The following is a 17,567-nucleotide window of genomic DNA, read 5'->3' as shown; positions in this document are numbered from 1 at the left end:
TAAATCTGTTCAGTAATTTGTTCCTACAAGCTAATTAGTAGAACCAAAACCAGAATATAATTTCAATAATGTCATTTTAAATATTCTCTGTATTTTCAATTAATAAAGGTATAAATTCTTGCTTTTCAAAATGCTTTGTTATAATACTTTATTATATTCTATAATATTTTAATATATGATATGTATAAAATTATGTAATATTATGAAAGTGAGATTATGTTATTTATACTATTTTGGGGCTTTCCTCGAAAAAAGAAACAAAGATGTTACAGTAAGGATTGCAAGTTAACAGAAGGCAACTAGAAATAGTTTACACATACAGGGTTTTAAAAAATATATTATTTAACAAGAAAACTGGAGATGGGGTATTTCTAGGGTTAATTCAGTGTCTCATCAAGGTCACAGGGACCAAGGCTCTTTTAGTCTTTCCCTGCCGTCATCCTTGGCTCAGTGGCATGGTCTTTGGGTTTATCACCTAATGGTCACAAGATTGCTGCTGCAGTTCCAGGTATCACATGAAGACATGACCATATCTAAATCAAAAATAGGCAGGATGGGTGTATTTCCTCTCTGTATGTAAGCAAGTAAAACATTCTAGAAGCTTCGCAGGAGACTTCTTGTCAAGCTCATGACAGTTACCCAGCCTAATTCAGTAGTTGGCAGAGGGAACAGAAATCCCACGATTGATTTAGACCAGAGGCTCTCAAACTTGAGCTCGCATCCAGCATCATCTGGAGAGTTTGATAAAACACAGATTGCTGGTCCCTACCCCCAGAGTTTCTGATTCAGTAGCCGGGAGTAATGTCCAAGAATATCCTTTCTGCCACGTTCCCAGGTGATCCTGATGCTGCTGGTCCAAGCCCACATCTTGAGGACTGCTCAGATTAATCAGCACATGCATCTCTGGAATTCCGGAGAGGACCACACAACACAAGTGCTGCCCGTGTCTGAACAATCACAGTTCTGTTAGCAAGGATGAAGGGAGGGAATAGCTAGAGGGTGGGCAACCAGTACTGTCTGCCACACTTGTAATTTGATGTAGAATATTAAGTACTCTTTTGTTTTTCCTGTTCTTCATAAGATTATTGTCCACAAGAAGCTTTAAAGTTGAAATATGACACATTTAATATAATCTGTGTACATTTTACTTGCTGAGTGAATTATTGTCCCAGACATAAACAGTCTATGTGATTAGACTTGGTGAGTCACAAGGCTGCTTTCATTAATTATTTGATTAAGTGTCACTTCAGTAGGCCAAGGCAAGGAAAAAAATCTGGTATTCAATTGGCATTTAGAAGAAAGGGCCAAGTGAGTGAAAAAATTAATCCATTAACTGTTTCTCTGAGGGGCTTATGACTAAGGAGATACATTTGACTAGAGGTCAGGAAATTTCACTTGTCTTAGTGATTTAAACTATGCTGTGTTCAACATAATTTTTATACATTTTTTCTTATGATTATCACAAAACTGGTTATTAATCCTAAAATTCAGCAGCAGTTTCAGAAGAAAAATTTTGTGCATAAGTTTGACCTAACAGAATCTTTACCTTGTTCTTTTTAAGGCCCATTTTATCTAGGTAACAATTTTCTGCTTTAGATTGTTTTAATTTTAGATAGCATATTTTATCTCTTTTCGAAGAACCCGTCTATGAAAATTCAAATAAACATACCCAGTCACCCTTAATTCTCTATCATTTTACTTTTTTTTTTTATTTATTTTTTTATTTTTATTTTTTTTAATTTTTTGTTTATTGCAGTAACATTGGTTTATAACATTGTAAAAATTTCAGGTGTACATCATTGTACTTCTATTTCTGCATAGATTACATCATGTTCACCACCAAAATACTAATTACAACCCATCACCACACACATGTACCGAATTATCCCTTTCACCCTCCTCCCTCCCCCCTTCCCCACTGGTAACCACCAATCCAATCTAAGTCCCTATGTGTTTGTTTATTGTTGTTATTATCTACTACTTAATGAAGGAAATCATGCGGTATTTGACCTTCTCCCTCTGACTTATTTCACTTTGCATTATACCCTCAATGTCCATCCATGATGTCACCCTTAATTCTCTATCATTTTACTTTTATCTTTCCTTTTTTACCACTGGTGAAATCTAAAGAAGTGGAATCTGTGTACCAAAACTCTTTGTACCAAAATAATTACTCCTGATGAGCAATAAAATCTAAACACCGGAACTTTGATGCTTAACTTTTCCCTTGCTCTGTGTGTTTCTTTTTTTCTTTCCCGCCATGATTTAAAATTTTTTCTTCTTAGGAGTTGTTTACTGTGAGATATAATGTTGTAACCTTCCAACTTTTTAGAACTGCTTATCAATGAGGCTTGTGTTCTGGTGACTTTCTAGGGCAATATGCCACTTTAAAGCATTAATGATTTTGTTTACTGCCACTTTTGTAAAGCTTTAAGGATGATGTTTTCTCGTGACTGATGAAAATGTTGAAATGGCGATCTCAGTCAGTGGATTTAGGTAACACCTGAGTTGTCTAGAGTAAATTCACGTAGATATTGTCCTCAAAGTGTACTCGTACTGTGATCTCCCTCCGCCAACCTTGCCACGTTGACTGGCCCAAATTTGAGACAGAATTCACACCATTTGAGTAGGTAATATTGTAAATCTCTACCTCCAATGCCGGAATCTTGCATCTTACCCCCAAAAAAGGAATGCATCTTCAACTTAAGTGTTTTCCACTAGAGAGTCTCTTGTTTCCACCTCCATCTAGCTTGCTCTTGTACAGTGTATTTCTTACTTGTAGCACAACTCATCACTGTGGATATCCACATATCCTTTCTTGTCCTTTTCCTTCCTTCCTTGTAACAAAGCGTAGGACACATTCCACCTTACCTTCTGTATACTCCATCCATATTTTTCATTGTTCATTCTCCCCTAGTTCCACATATATGCATCCTTATCACTAAGTGTATTACATTTGTTCTCTTTCAATGTGTGAAATATTTGGAACAGCATGATAAAAACTGTGTTGATCACAGTTATGAAGTTCGCAAGAAAAAAATATGTCAGTCTTTTTTTGTGTGTGAGAGAGGAAGATCAGCCCTGAGCTAACATCCATGCTAATCCTCCTCTTTTTGCTGAGGAAGACCAGCTCTGAGCTAACATCCATTGCCAATCCTCCTCCTTTTTTTTTCCCCCCAAAGCCTCAGTATAGTTGTATGTCATAGTTGCACATCCTTCTAGTTGCCGTATGTGGGACGCTGCCTCAACGTGGCCAGAGAAGCGGTGCCTCGGTACGCGCCCGGGATCTGAACTCGGGCCGCCAATAGCAGAGCGCGTGCGCTTAAGCGCTAAGCCACGAGGCCAGCCCCCAAGTATGTCAATCTTAAGACATGTTTAGGACGTAATGAATATATCTATTTATAGAAAGACCATTTGGCTGGCAAGGAAACGCAACCTTGTTTAAGTTGGGGGAATGATTTGGGAAGTAGCTTCAGTAGAAATAAAGACAAAAAGATGATGTTCCTGTCAGTCATCAGTGCTAGCTAAGCACAGTTCTTGTAGGTTTTGGCTGGGACCTCTTTTATTTTCCTTTTTTAAAATTTGGATCTAGAACATTGCTCTCTGAAATTCCTGTAACTGGCTAATTTCAAAATGTATTAAAAATATACTGGCATTGGGCCGGCCCCGTGGCTTGGCGGTTAAGTGCGCGCACTGTGCTGCCGGCGGCCCGGGTTCGGATCCCGGGTGCGCACCAACGCACCGCTCCTCTGGCCGTGCTGGGGCTGCGTCCCACATACGGCAACTAGAAGGATGTGCAGCTATGACAGACAACTATCTGCTGGGGCTTTGGGGGAAAAATAAATAAATAAATAAATAAAAAATCTTTAAAAAAATATACTGGCATAATTTCATAGTAGCTTTTGTCAGAGTAGACCTTTGGTTTTTTTTGGTGTTCTTTTTTCCCAAAATAAAATCTTTACTATTATTGTATCTAAGAATTCTCTTTGTTTGTAATTCATGTTGTAGATTATGTAACATTCGTTGTTTAATAACATTTGTGTTTACTTTGCAGTTTTAGTGGCTAGCTAGAGGAACTGTAATTATCTGCCAAGAATTAATGAGTTTATAGTTCAACATAGGAGCCTCCTTTCTACCTAGATTGTAAATCGGTGACTTTGATTTAATACTACTTTCTTTGGGTTCCTTGTTGAAAACTTCAATTAAAGAAATCTTCCAAATTGGTATAAAATACCTACTAATGCAGGAAAAATTTTTAGAAGTGAGATTTAAAAAAATAAAAACACCAATAAGCTTATAAGTATACATGAAAATGGTTATGAGTTGCTAATTATAGCTAGACTGTTCAGGTTGGCAAAAATCTTTAAATGAGATTCAAAATATTCTTATTTGTTATTATAAAAGAACTGTAAGAAACTGATCATTTATTTCTGATTTTAGCTAAGTGGCAGGCTAAGATAACTTGAAATATCTTTTGTTACAAATATCTAGAAGTACTGGGTAAAATATAAAATATTTTACACAAAAATTTAAATGCTAAATTCACGAGAAACAAAAGGCAATCCCAGATACAAGAAATGGAAAGAGGATTGGAAACCAGAGGTTAGGTAGCTAAGCCTTTAGGGGTGGTTATCAGAGCTGATAAGAAACATGGGTTTTAATACCTTTAGAGGGACAGGAGCCCAAGCCTTAAGCCAAAATAAAGTGACGATTTAGAAAAGAGACCCTTTTGCACCTTCAGTAGAGGATGAACAAGAGAAAAATTAATCCATTGGTACAGAAAAAAGGAAGCAGGGCTGAAAGTGCTTGGGCTTTGGGTTTTTCATTTGTTTTTTTAGTTGAGGTCACATTGGTTTATAACATTGTATAAATTTCAGGTGTGCATCATTTTATTTCGACTTCTGTATAGACTGTATTGTGTTCACCACCGAAAGTCTAGTTGCCATCTGTCACCGTACACCTGTGCCCCTTCACTCCTTTTGCCATCCCCTACCCAGTTTCCCTCATAACCACTAATCTGTTCTCCTTATCCATGTGTTTGTTTGTTTATCTTCCACGTATGAGTGAGATCATACGGTAATTGTCTTTCTTCATCTGATGTATTTTGCGTAGCATAACACCTTCAAGGTCTATCCATGCTGTCACAAAGGGCAAGATTTCATCTTTTTTATGGCTAAGTAATGTTCCGTTGTATATATGTACCACATTTTCTTTATCCATTCATCCATTGATGGGCACTTAGGTTGCTTCCAAGTCTTAGCTATTGTGAATAATGCTGTGATGAACATAGGGGTTCATAAATCTTTTTGAATTACTGATTTCATGTTCTTTGAATAAATAGCCAGTAGTGGGATAGCTAGATTGTATGGTATTTCTGTTCTTCATTTTTTGAGGAATCGCCATACTGTTTTCCATAGTGCTGCACCAGTTTGCATTCCCACTAGCAGTGTGTGAGGGTTCCCTTTTTCCCACATCCTGTGCAACACTTATTATTTCTTGTCTTGTTAATTATAGCCATTCTGACAGGTGTGAGGTGATATCTCATTGTGGTTTTGATTTGCATTTCCCTAGTAATTAGTGATGTTGAACATTTTTTTGTGTGCCTGTTGGCCATCTGTATATCTTCTTTGGAAAAACTTCTGTTAGATCCTCTGCCCATTTTTTGATTCGGTTGTTTGCTTTTTTGTTGTTGGGGCTTTGGGTTTTTTCTTTTAAAAAGATGAAACCTCAGGCCTGTATTTCACAGTGAACTTGGAGTGCAAAATTTAAACCACTTGCTTGGTTTGAGAACTCCCAAACCAAGAAATTAACATACGAATCAGTCCAGGCCCGGGTCTACCCTTGAGGCACCTGGAAAATACAAGTACAAAGTGCTCTTCCGCAACCCAGGCCTCATGGGACCCACGTGGGAAAATCAGCCCCACTACATAGACGTTCACAATACAAATAACAAAACACGAGGAAACAGTATGTCATGCTGGAACAGAAAGCATACAAGAGGAACTGTACAAATTTGAAATAACGAGTCTAAAAGACAATATAAAGGAAATGTTTTAATTGATTAAACTCATAAAAAAGAGTTGAAACGCTTAGAACAACTTACTAGGAAAAAAGAAGCAAACAAAAGTTCTAGAAATGAAAAATGAGCTTATTAAAATGAACTCAGTTACCTATGCAAATAAGACGTAGTTGAAGAAGATAATTAGTTGAATATAATGCAGCATAGAAAGATAATGAAATGCAATTATAGAGTTGAGAGACATACTGGATAAAATGAGAATGTTTAGCATATGTATAATAGGAGTTCTAGAAGGAAAGAATAGGGAAAATGAGGAGGGGAGAGGCGTATTTAACGAGAAAGTAGTTGAGAATATTCAAGAATGAATAAAAAACACAAATATTCATATTCAAGAAACGCAAGTGTCTTAGTAGGAAACTATCATAGTGTAACCACAGGACACTAGAGACAAGAGGAGTTCTTAAAAACAATCAGAGAGAAAAGGCAAATTATGTGGAAGGGAAACAGCAGTAAGACTGTCAGCAGATCTCTCAACAGAAATACTGTTTCATCTAGTTCTGCCTCTGCTGGAAAGTGCCTGAGTCGTTGGAGGGTGGAGATGGCCAATGTATTGTTTCTCGTTTATAAAAGATGCTTATAAATCTGGGACCTAGACTAATTTTTGCCTATGACTTTAGGAATTCTCTAACTATTGCCCAAATTCCAAGGTGATCTCAAACGATTTCATATTATTTCATAATTCAAACAAATTTTCCGAGTGTTCTTTAAACTGATTTGTTGAGTTAAAACAGGGGAGGTGTTAGGTATTATCACATATTCTTTTGCATTATAGTTTTATATTATATGCTGAGTTGGGGTTTGAAAATTTATACTAACTCTTACCATGACTTTTTTACTTATGTGTTCATAGAAACAAAAGCTAAAGTAGATTTAACAATTCAGTATTTTTTCTCCGTAAATTACTTTCCTTCATCAGTGGCGTGCTGTTACCCTCTCTGAGGTTCTGCTTTTGGCAGTTATGGAAGTATTATTTTTGGAAATGAGAGAATCAGTTTTTTTCCTCCATTTGAGATGCAAGTTTTTGGACCATCTGTGTTCTTGGTTCAGTCAGTGAAGGAAATAATACAAATCTTTTTAAATTCGATATGACTGAAGATAGCTCATTGTTTTCTATTAGGATATGCATACTTTCTGCTAGTATTGTTTCTACTAGTATTCTCAATGTAGTAAGTAGCCTTGGTTTAAGGATTTCTTTTTTCTTTATTTTTCCTTTCTTTTTTTGCCTAACCTGGCATGTTAGGATGATTAATTTATATAGGGATTGTAAAAATTCAAATGTTGTTAGTACTCTAATTATCTTACTCATTTTTGCTTTTTAAACCTACCTCCTCCGGAATGTAAATAGGATCTAAATATTCACACACATTGTTCTTTGCAGTATCTAGCTGAGCTCCTGAAAATGTCATCGTTGACCTTTACTTCCGCCCTAACTGGATGGCTCAGCACTTTCCTCTCCTCTCAGGAATGATGCTTGGCCATCTGGTTAATCATCTTAATAAGAAAAAGCCTTGGACCATAATCTCACATACCACACATGTTCTCACTTCCACCTTCTGCAAGTAGTCAAGTTTAAAATAACAGTAAATGTTAAACCAATCAACACTTGAAAAATGTTAGAGGATAGTAGAATGCAAATATGTATTAAAATGTATACCTATTTTAAAGTAGCGATATGAGGATTAACCAAGGGTTGAAATCAATATTTGTAGGAATATAGAAGCATTAAAAAAATTAGATAATGAAGACCTGTGTTTTGGAATTGTTCCTTTTGGTTTTCCTGTAGTATTTTTAAAATAGGTAGATACAAAACCTTAATCTACCTTGTTCTTTATAGAATAATATGTTAATACAAACTGTCCTCTATTATCAGATTTACAAAAAATGTGGCACTCACATGGTTAAAATCACATTTCAAAAATTAAAATGGTATTAGTTCTGTTACTACAGTAACCATTAAGATAATGCCATGTTATTTTATTTGAATTCCTTTGTCATTTCTCTCCTTCCATCTCCCTTGTATCTTTTAGATACACTTAAATTAGGAAAAGCTAGCCAGTTAGTTCCGTTTTATCATGGTAATGAACTATTGGTTAATTGGAAGCTAAAATATTAACTTTTTTATTGAGGTATAATTGACATAACATTATATTAGTTTCAGGTGTACAACATAGTGATTTGATATTTGTTTATATTCCAAAATGTAAAATATTAACTTTTAAAGTAATCTTGAATTGGCTTCTTATTATGAAAGCAATACATGTATTGCTTCAAAATTAAAAGTCAAAAGTAATGTGTATTTGATATAATAAATGCAATGTTAGAAATACTACAGATAAGCAGCAGAAGAAATTAACAGTCACTGCTGGAAAAGAACCACTGTTAACATTTTGATACTTACTATTGTGTTACATTTTCCTGTGCATGTTTTAAAAAATGAGATTGTACTGTATAGTGTTGTGACCTTTTTTATTATTTAAAAGTATACTGTATTAACATTTTTCTCTTGTGAAAAATTCTTTTACCACACAATTTTTTATCCATCATAATACTGGATGGATTTTTAACACATTTTTCATCTTTTCATTTAGAATTTAAAAAGGAGTTGAGGACAAATGTTCTAAGGATAAAATGAATTTTTATAATAGAATTCATAAAATAATTAGCACTTTTTACTAATCAAAATGTTTAGTCTGTTAAACTAGGAAAAAAGGCAAGGGGATCTTTTGAAATGAAGAAAAATTTATTATGTAGAACTATTAAAAGAAATGATCAAGGACATACATATTTCTTCAGATCCATCCGGGATTTGTGGGTTTTTCTTTTTTGTTTTGAGTGAAATCTGAGCTTTAACAACAGCTCTAGAACCTCCATCCTTGAGGGAAGTGGTGTAGCGCCCTCCCCACCACCTGCTTGACTTCTGCCCTTTCAATGCCTTGGTATCCTCCCGTGATAAATGTGGATGTTAATCATAGATAGCACTTTCTCATAGGATTATTGCATGGATTAAATGAGATAGCGAATGTAAAATGCTTCATATGGTGCCTGTCCCCTAGTACAGAGAAAACCCGCTGCTCTTTAACAAAGCACCCTGTGTGTGCCTTTCTTCACAATTCAGATTATATCAGTACCCAGTGGTTAGTGGGAATAGAAGTTCTTATTTTCTGAGGATTTCAGCCAACCAAATAAATGAGAATTATTATTGTTTGTAGTATAAATCATAAATGATTGCAGAGAATTCCAACCTAATCAAATATTCAGGGAAATTTAAAAGCTTTTCAAACTCAGTTTTACTTGTAAATTGCTTAAGACATCTTTAAAAGTATATTTTGTTTGGTTTGTGCGTTTTTTAATAAAAATGTCTCTCGGCTACAAGTTTCGTTCAGGCTTTAAGTATTGGTATTCCCCAGGATTCTGTCATCTGCCTGAGGTGATCACTTCTGTTTACTCCCTTGACTTCAGCTCTTATACCCACGTGGCGATTACTTCCAGATAATTATCTTCAGCTCATCCCTCTCTTTTGAGTTTCACTGATTCTAGTTGCTTACTAGACATCCACATGTGGTTCTCCCAGGATGTCTCCAACTCTACACACGCAAACACAGTATCTCCCATCTTTTCCTCACCCCACATCATCAGCTTTTCCTTCTGTCTTAGTGAATTGCGTTCCTGTCTCCATCCAGCTAGTCATCAAAGCCGGATGCCTGGCCTCTTTCTCTTGCACCCCTCACTTTCAGTGTCACCAAGTAATACTGACTTTGCCTCCTGAATATCTTTATGTAGTGCTTCTCCTCTCCTTCTCCACTCCCACTGCATTAGTTAGACCCACATCCCTCCTCAGGACTATTGCAACAAGCCTTCGTACTGGTCTCTCTGCCTCCCAACTTGCCTCCCATTCCCCCAGGCTGTGCAGTCCCATTGCCATAGTGGTATTCCTAAAGCCTAAATGTGATGGTCTCCCTCTCATGCTTAGAAATTTTGTTAGCTCCTCGTTATCTAGATAATAAAGTACAACCTCCCTAGGTAGGCAAACGAGACCCCTCATGATGTGGATACTCTTCCTTGTCCAGAATTTCTCTGTGACCTCATCTGCTGGCAGTTCTGCCCTGGCATTCTGCTCTCCGGCAGTTCTGTGCACACGGCCTGACAGTTCTCACTTCCCTCCCTGCCTTGGCACGCTCTTCCCTTTGCCTTAATGCGGACCCTCCTCTTCCTGTTGAGTGAAGCCTTCTGGACCACCTTTCTCCCCTCCCACACAACAGAGAGCTACCAGTTCTTCCTTTGTACTAGCAGAATATTTTTATGTTTGTTTTCAGTGTTTTGAAATTCTTCGTCTGCTTGTTAGGCTTTCCCCACCAGCCCCACCCCATCAAGGCCAAGGGACTCGAGTGATTTTAGCATCCATGGGCATAGCCGGTCCTTGGCATAGGGAAGCTTTTAGTAAAGGACATGAAAAAATTGTCCATGAACCTGAGGATTTTTAGAGGGGGAAGCAATATACTTAATGGAGGAATGCATAATTCTATCATATTTTTTTAAATGGCATGTGGCAGAAGGGTTAGATTGACTTTGTGTGGCTGTAGATGGCAGAGTTCAGTCAGCAGAGAAGCAGACTTCTGGTTCAGCATAATGAAGAGCACACGGAGAATTGTGAAACAGCAGTGCCGTCCTGCCTTCAGTTGGAGTCTGGAGTCAGTTTGCGTTACAGTCTCGGCTTGGTCACTAGATTTGGTCTTCTCTGGGTCTCAGTTTCTTTGTTTTTTGACAGAAAAATGGAGATTATAGTAGCTCATATGGTTATTTTGAGGGCTAAAGAAATAACATTTCAGGGTGCCTAGGCTAATGTCTGACATTGAATAGTGCTTAATAAATGTTCATTGAATTTTTATTAGGCTCATCTTTCTGGGTACTTTTAGCAAAACCTTACCCTCACGTTAAGTATAAGCAATGTGTGTGCATAAATTGACACTGTATAAAAACCAATTGCTTTTTTTCCTTCAAAGATTTATTCATTGTACTGATGATTCCCCAGATCCTTGTATGGAATATGAGGTAAGAAACTTTTTTTTTTAATCTTGATGAAGTTGATAATCCTAGTTAAGATGTATTGAGAATTGCTCTTTATTCTTAAGTAAAATGAATGAAAATTTTTGGATTAATTTCTCTAGGAACCTAGAGCCATTAAATTTTTAGATTTATGAAATATATCAGTCATATAAAAATATATATTCTATATGTGCATATATATACACACACAGTATATACACACTACGGAGTATAAATATTTTATAATAAAACAAACACTTTTATACTCACTATCCAGCGTAACCTGAATAGCCTTTTTAACTTAGTATACAAGGAAAATAGTCATCACCATTTTACAATTTAGGCCTAGTGGACCTTTTTATTTTTTTATATTGGTCACTCATTTTACAAGTTAAATACAGAAGTAAGAATAAAAGGGAAGTGAAAAACTTTGTTAGAAATAGTAATAAGAATTTAAACATAGCAAACCCACATTTTTATTCCGTATTTTCCTAGTTTGAAGGTATTCACATACCACATGCACACACCTACCCCTGAGATGGGCAGTGTTCTTGGATATAACTAACTGTCCATCAGCTGTTATGAATGATTCTGGAACATACTTTTCTTTTAAAAGCTGATTCCAGTTTCAACTACCTCCCTGATAGGTTCTTGCATATCATTACTCTGGGTTTTTCTTGCGCTTGCATTGTCAAAAAGTAGTGCTTTTGAAAACTTCGACAGCTCATAATTTGTTGAGGAGAGGATGGCCATCGTTGCTCCATAATTGCAAAACATTTGCATTCTTAGATTTATAATACCAATTAGAAGTAGTCGAATGGTTTTTTAAAATTTCTTCATTGTCTGTTTGCTTCCAGTCACCTTTGTATATACACATGCTTTCAAAGTATGGCCACTGACTCACTGTATCAGGTAGTTTTTAGTGTGTTGCCTGTGTGTATTGGCATATCTTCTGTGATCATGCCATGTGTCTGGGGCAGTTAATTTGCTGTTCACCAGGCCACCAAACAATTACTAGGTCTTTTAGTGCTTGTAATTGAGGTTTTTACCTGCCATTTGTGAGGGTTTTTTTTACTTAATAGCATATTATCAGCATTTTCCCAGATCATTAAACATCTTTTATAACATTATTTGTATGTATACAATATAATCACATCTCTTGTTTCACTGAACAGATGTCTCTTAAACATCTTTTGTATCTTGTTACTTTGTGCTGGAAACACAAAAATGAAAAATATTTTTTCTCTAGCTTTGCACTGAAGCATAATCTTTGTTGAGATATCATCATCGATCCCTAAGATTTATTTTGCCATCAGTTTGCTCTTTTACTGCTTTTTGGGGAATATGCATCATCATGTTAGTGCATGGGGTTTAAAACCCAATTTTAAGAGCCCAGGAAAGTGATATTCTTTTGAGTGATTAAACTGAAAAAAGTTGCAGGCAGTGTATTCAAAAAGATATATACATGCACCATATGCTCATATATTCATAGAATACTTCCGGAAAGCTATACAAGAAATTGACAGCATAGGTTGCCTCTGAGTAGGAGGACAGAGGGGCTGGATGGGAGGAGATTCACCTTTTACCCTTTTGTATTTTTTAAATCAACCACAATGTGTGTATGTATTGTCCAAAACGTTATTTCAACACAGATTGTGCAAATTTTCCAAAAAATTAATGTTAGTATGGAACAATTGCTTATTTCTTTGTTGCTTAAATAAAAACCGCTGTAGCCATAAAAAAAATATATTTGCCAGTACAGGCTTTTAATGGATAAGAACAGTGTAATTTTTAGTTTGGGGTTCTTCATTTAATAATTAGGTTCTTTTTAAAACTGTGACACATACCAAAGCTTACCGAAGAGCTCACAATAATGAAAATTGAAATCAGTGCATTTTAAATTTCTGAGGTATATTTTAACAGTACAGTTTTTTTTTTTTTTAAAGAAAAGCAACTTCCTATCAAAAATTTAAAAATACAAGAAACTATAAGGAAGCTACCACCCAGATACAGCCTCAGTATTCACATTTTGGCCTTTACTTCCCCTTTTTTTGTGTGTGTGGAAGATCAGCCCTGAGCTAACATCCGCCAATCCTCCTCTTTTTTTGCTGAGGAAGACTGGCCCTGGGCCAACATCCGTGCCCATCCTCCTCCACTCTACATGAGATGCCGCCACAGCATGGCTCGACAAGCGGCATGTCGGTGCGTGCCCAGGATCTGAACTGGCGAACCCCAGGCCGCCACAGCAAAGCGCATGCACCTAGCCGCTTGCGCCACTGGGCCTGCCCCTGCTTCCCCTTTCTTGAGATATGTGTGTATCTGTGTGTGTGCATGTGTATATACACACTCTTCATAAAATACTTTGTATACAATTCTTTTTCACTTCCAGCATAGTGTGAGCATTTCTTCAGTTCATTAAATATTTTTTATATCATGATTTTTAGTGGCTGCTTGTCTTATATATTTGCTGTTTCACTTGACAAACATTTCTTAAGCACCTGCTAGGTATTACATACTTGTGCTGGAGACACAAAGATGAATAAGACCCAGGTCCTCACCTTTAGGGAAGTTGCTGTTTAGTAGGGAAGAGACTTATACCAAATTATTGTAGTACAACATGGGATGTATGTGCTTACTCGCAAATGTTATACACAAGAAACTGTGGGCAGCACTGCATATGGGAAGGGAGGATGCTGAGCCCACTGGGGGATTCTGGGAATGGGTCTCGAAGGGAAAGAGCTATATGCTGGGATAAGGGAGGCGGGAGGCACTAGTCTTTATTACAATGAATACTTCGAAAGAACAGGACTAGTTTTCTCCAAAGAACAGTTTAAAAACTGACTCAGAACCATACATTTCAACTGTACTATTTATAAAATCGCAGCAATTCAATAGTATATGCATAGTATACTAACTAATTACAGTAAAAAGACCCATTTATGACTTGAGCCTCTGATAGAATTGGTTTACTTTAAAATAACGGGAAAGGCATGGAAGCGTTATAGTGATTCTTGGTGGTAAACCATAACAATAATTTTATCAGAGTAAGTGTTACAGAGGTGGTCTAGTGGTTAAGATTCGGTGCTCTTCACTGCCACAGCCGGGGTTCATTTCCTAGTCAGGGAACCACCCCACCCATCTGTCAGTTGTCATACTGTGGCAGCTGCATGTTGCTGTGATGCTGAAGGCTCTGCCACCAGTATTTCAAATACCAGCAGGGTCACCCATGGTGGACAGGTTTCAGTGGAGCTTCCAGACTAAGACAAACTAGGAAGAAGGACCTGGCCACCCACTTGTGAAAGAGTTGGCCGTGAAAACCCTATAATAGCAGTGGAGCATTGTCTGATGTGGCACCAGAAGGTAAGAGGATGGTGCAAAAAGTCCAGGCACGGTTCCGCTCTGCTGTGCACATTTCCGCTAGGAGTCGGAATCGACTTGACGGCACTAACAACAGAAGTATTACAGAATGGTGCTTAAGGTAGATAATTTAAAATTATTTTATTGTTTGATATTCTTAAAGGAGAGAAGAACGTATGAATTACAGGGCAACTTATGGCACAACAGTGATAAGATTTGACTTCATCATCCTTGGGGTTCTGTTTTATGTCATAACTCTCAAAACGATATATATATATAATGACAAAGATGTATTTCATCATAAAGAGTTTTAACACAATTTCCCCTGCTTATTAGACTAATAGATTGCAACTCTAATCCCTACATCTCATGTGAATTGTGTTTTATGATGCCTCTTTTTTTTTTAACCATTTGATAATGGCAGTTGTTAAGACATAGTCTTGGCATAAAATTGTCTATTAGACCAGTAAGCGTTCCGTGTTATGTAGTTGTATTATATTTTTTCCTTTGTCTACAGCTTGTTCTTCGAAAATGGTGTGAATTAATTCCTGGGGCTGAGTTCCGATGTTTTGTCAAGGAAAACAAGCTTATTGGTGAGTTTTTTTTACCCTTGAAAGTAATCATAAAAAGAAGACAATCTTTTGAGGGAAGTAAATTTCTAGTAATTAGGACAGGGGTAACAATCAGTTTTTGTCTCAGATGCTACCTCTAACCAGTTGATACTGACTCTCTGGAATGCTATAGTATTGACAAGGCTCCTGAGGCCATAGTCAGTCTCCACAGAAAATCGTCTTGTCAATTAATCATGTCTGTTTGGATTCCAGAGATGAAAGGATGGTCTTTACCATTCCCAATTTAGGATATATATAATACTACCTGCTTTCTCTTTGGGACTTTCCTAAGTATTACCAGCAATACTTTCCTTATTTCAAGTGGTATAAAAACACAAGTTTTTGAACCTTTATTTCTATTATTAGAGCACTGTTTATTATTCTAGCAAGAGAAAAGATGTGAACAAATAAGTGTATTACTTTAAAAGCCACCCATTTTCTTTCTACTCGGGTTATTATTTTGTTTGCTGTGAATTTTTCAAGTCAAATATTGAAGATAATTTGTTCTTTTTCTATCCATGTTTTCCATGAAGTAAAATTTATCTTCAACCAAGAAAAGTGTGATTTGAACAGAATTAAATCAATGTTCTTTATTTATTGAATGTGATGTTGACATTTATTAACTCACCTAAAAGAAACTTGAAGTGTTTGAATTTATCATGTTATTAGATATTCCTGAAAAAAACTGGAGTAAAAGTGCAGCTAAAGAAGGGAGCCATATTGAAGTGTGATTAAGGATTTGGATGGAAGCCCTTCTTTCAGAGCAGAGGCCTTTTTCCTAGGACTAGAGCAAATTGAGGGAGTTCTTACAATAGTCTTTTTAATGTATTTGGAATAATATCAGCAAGGCACTCTGAAGAAAGGAATGTTTACTTTTCCATGGCTTGAAACATCAGGCTTGTGAAGGCAGGGTAGCATGTATGAACAAGAAAAGTAGACTGCTTCTATGAAATATAATATCAATGTGGAGGACATATGGTAAGGAATATTTAAAATTTTCCCAAAGAAAGTGGAAAAGAATACCAGCTTGTAGAGAATTCATTGGAAAAAATCAAAGAAGAAGCAATTGACCTATGTTGCAGGTTTACAATTGCTGCTTTCATTTTTTACCTAATAAGCATTTTTACAACTTTGAATTCTTTTCATTGTACTAAATAAAAATAGCTACTATTTCCAAAGTAAGAACACATGGCAATATGGAACTTTAGGACTCACCTATCCACATGAACCTTTATAACTGTTATGTTTTTTATCTATATAAAATGCTGAATGATGTATAATGCAGTATTCATCTGATTGGGCTTCTGATCTACTTTAATGGTTATCTCAAAAAGAGGTTTAAATCACATTTTGCTGTGTTTGAAAAGAATATCGTGTGATAACGGAGTATAAAATATTTTCTTGTCAGGTATTTCTCAAAGGGACTACACGCAGTACTATGATCATATTTCTAAACAAAAGGAAGAAATTTGCAGATGCATACAAGACTTTTTCAGGAAACACATACAGTATAAATTCTTAGATGAAGACTGTGAGTATTTTTTATTGACCCAGTGAAATGAAATGAAATACGTAATGTTACTGAACCTTATTTCACCATGGTGCCTATTTTAAAACTGGATTCAAAACAATGTATTTTAAGCATTTCTGTATATTAACAATTTGATATCGCTGATGGTTTGCATGTTAATTTTACCTTATTTAATCAGAGTCCCTTTTCAATACTGAGACAGTTCTCTCTCCTGTCATTTTAGATATATATTTCAAAGAGTCTGTCTACAGAGAACACAGGGCTTCTGTTATTAGGTCTAAATTAGCTAGCTAACTGATCTGCCTTTCTAGATGTTTTATTTGAATGATCAGATAGCACCATTACAAAGTAAACATTTGTGAGTTGTTTTTAAGAACTGAAAGTAATATTATGTAGGAGAGAGAGTTTTCATGCATCTTAAAATTATAGCTGCTATGATTTACATTTTCTCTACTCGCCAAGCCTGGGTTCTATGGCAGATTTGATTTAAAAAAAAGATTAATCATGACATAAGCATAGCTAGATTTTATGCTTTCCTACTACAAGTTTTACTCATTTCATCCCCATCAAATAAGTGAGTGATTGCTGCTTGTGTCACTAGTCTGTATAACCTATTTATAATGGGGAACTGGTTGAGATGATTGTGGCGTTTGGTTTGAATTTTTAAATATAAGGGATTATGGTTGAGGGTAGAGAACAAGTAAGCAAAATTATCTAAATAAAACATTGCAGGATGACTTTTTATGTTTGAAGTTTTGAGATTTAGAAGCATGAAATCCTCAAGGTCAATTATATTCTGTTGTCTGAGTACCTAATAATAAAATGCATTTTAATTTTCAAAAGGGGGCTTAGATTATGAAAATGGTAATTCATTATTAACTTTGAGTTTTTTCTCCTTTACAGTTGTGTTCGATATATACAGAGACAGTAGGGTAAGTCAAAACTA

At 36.1% G+C, this 17,567-nt stretch overlaps 1 protein-coding gene across 2 annotated transcripts in view; it reads left to right on the top strand.

The window, feature by feature from the left end:
- CDC123 (cell division cycle 123) overlaps window positions 1-17,567 on the top strand; it is a 55,198-nt gene that overhangs the window by 23,818 nt on the left and 13,813 nt on the right. For both annotated transcript variants that reach the window (XM_004425364.3, XM_087420826.1), the window contains exons 7-10: window positions 11,080-11,128; window positions 14,997-15,072; window positions 16,499-16,621; window positions 17,525-17,553. In XM_004425364.3, the coding sequence (XP_004425421.1) occupies window positions 11,080-11,128; window positions 14,997-15,072; window positions 16,499-16,621; window positions 17,525-17,553 (277 nt within the window). The remainder of the gene's footprint in view (window positions 1-11,079; window positions 11,129-14,996; window positions 15,073-16,498; window positions 16,622-17,524; window positions 17,554-17,567) is intronic.

The sequence above is a fragment of the Ceratotherium simum genome, chromosome 32, assembly GCF_057802395.1.
Source record: "Ceratotherium simum simum isolate JZ-2026a chromosome 32, ASM5780239v1, whole genome shotgun sequence".
NCBI lineage: Eukaryota > Metazoa > Chordata > Mammalia > Perissodactyla > Rhinocerotidae > Ceratotherium > Ceratotherium simum.
The sequence above is the reverse complement of the archived record's forward strand: the minus strand, read 5'-3'. Positions and strand labels throughout refer to the sequence as shown.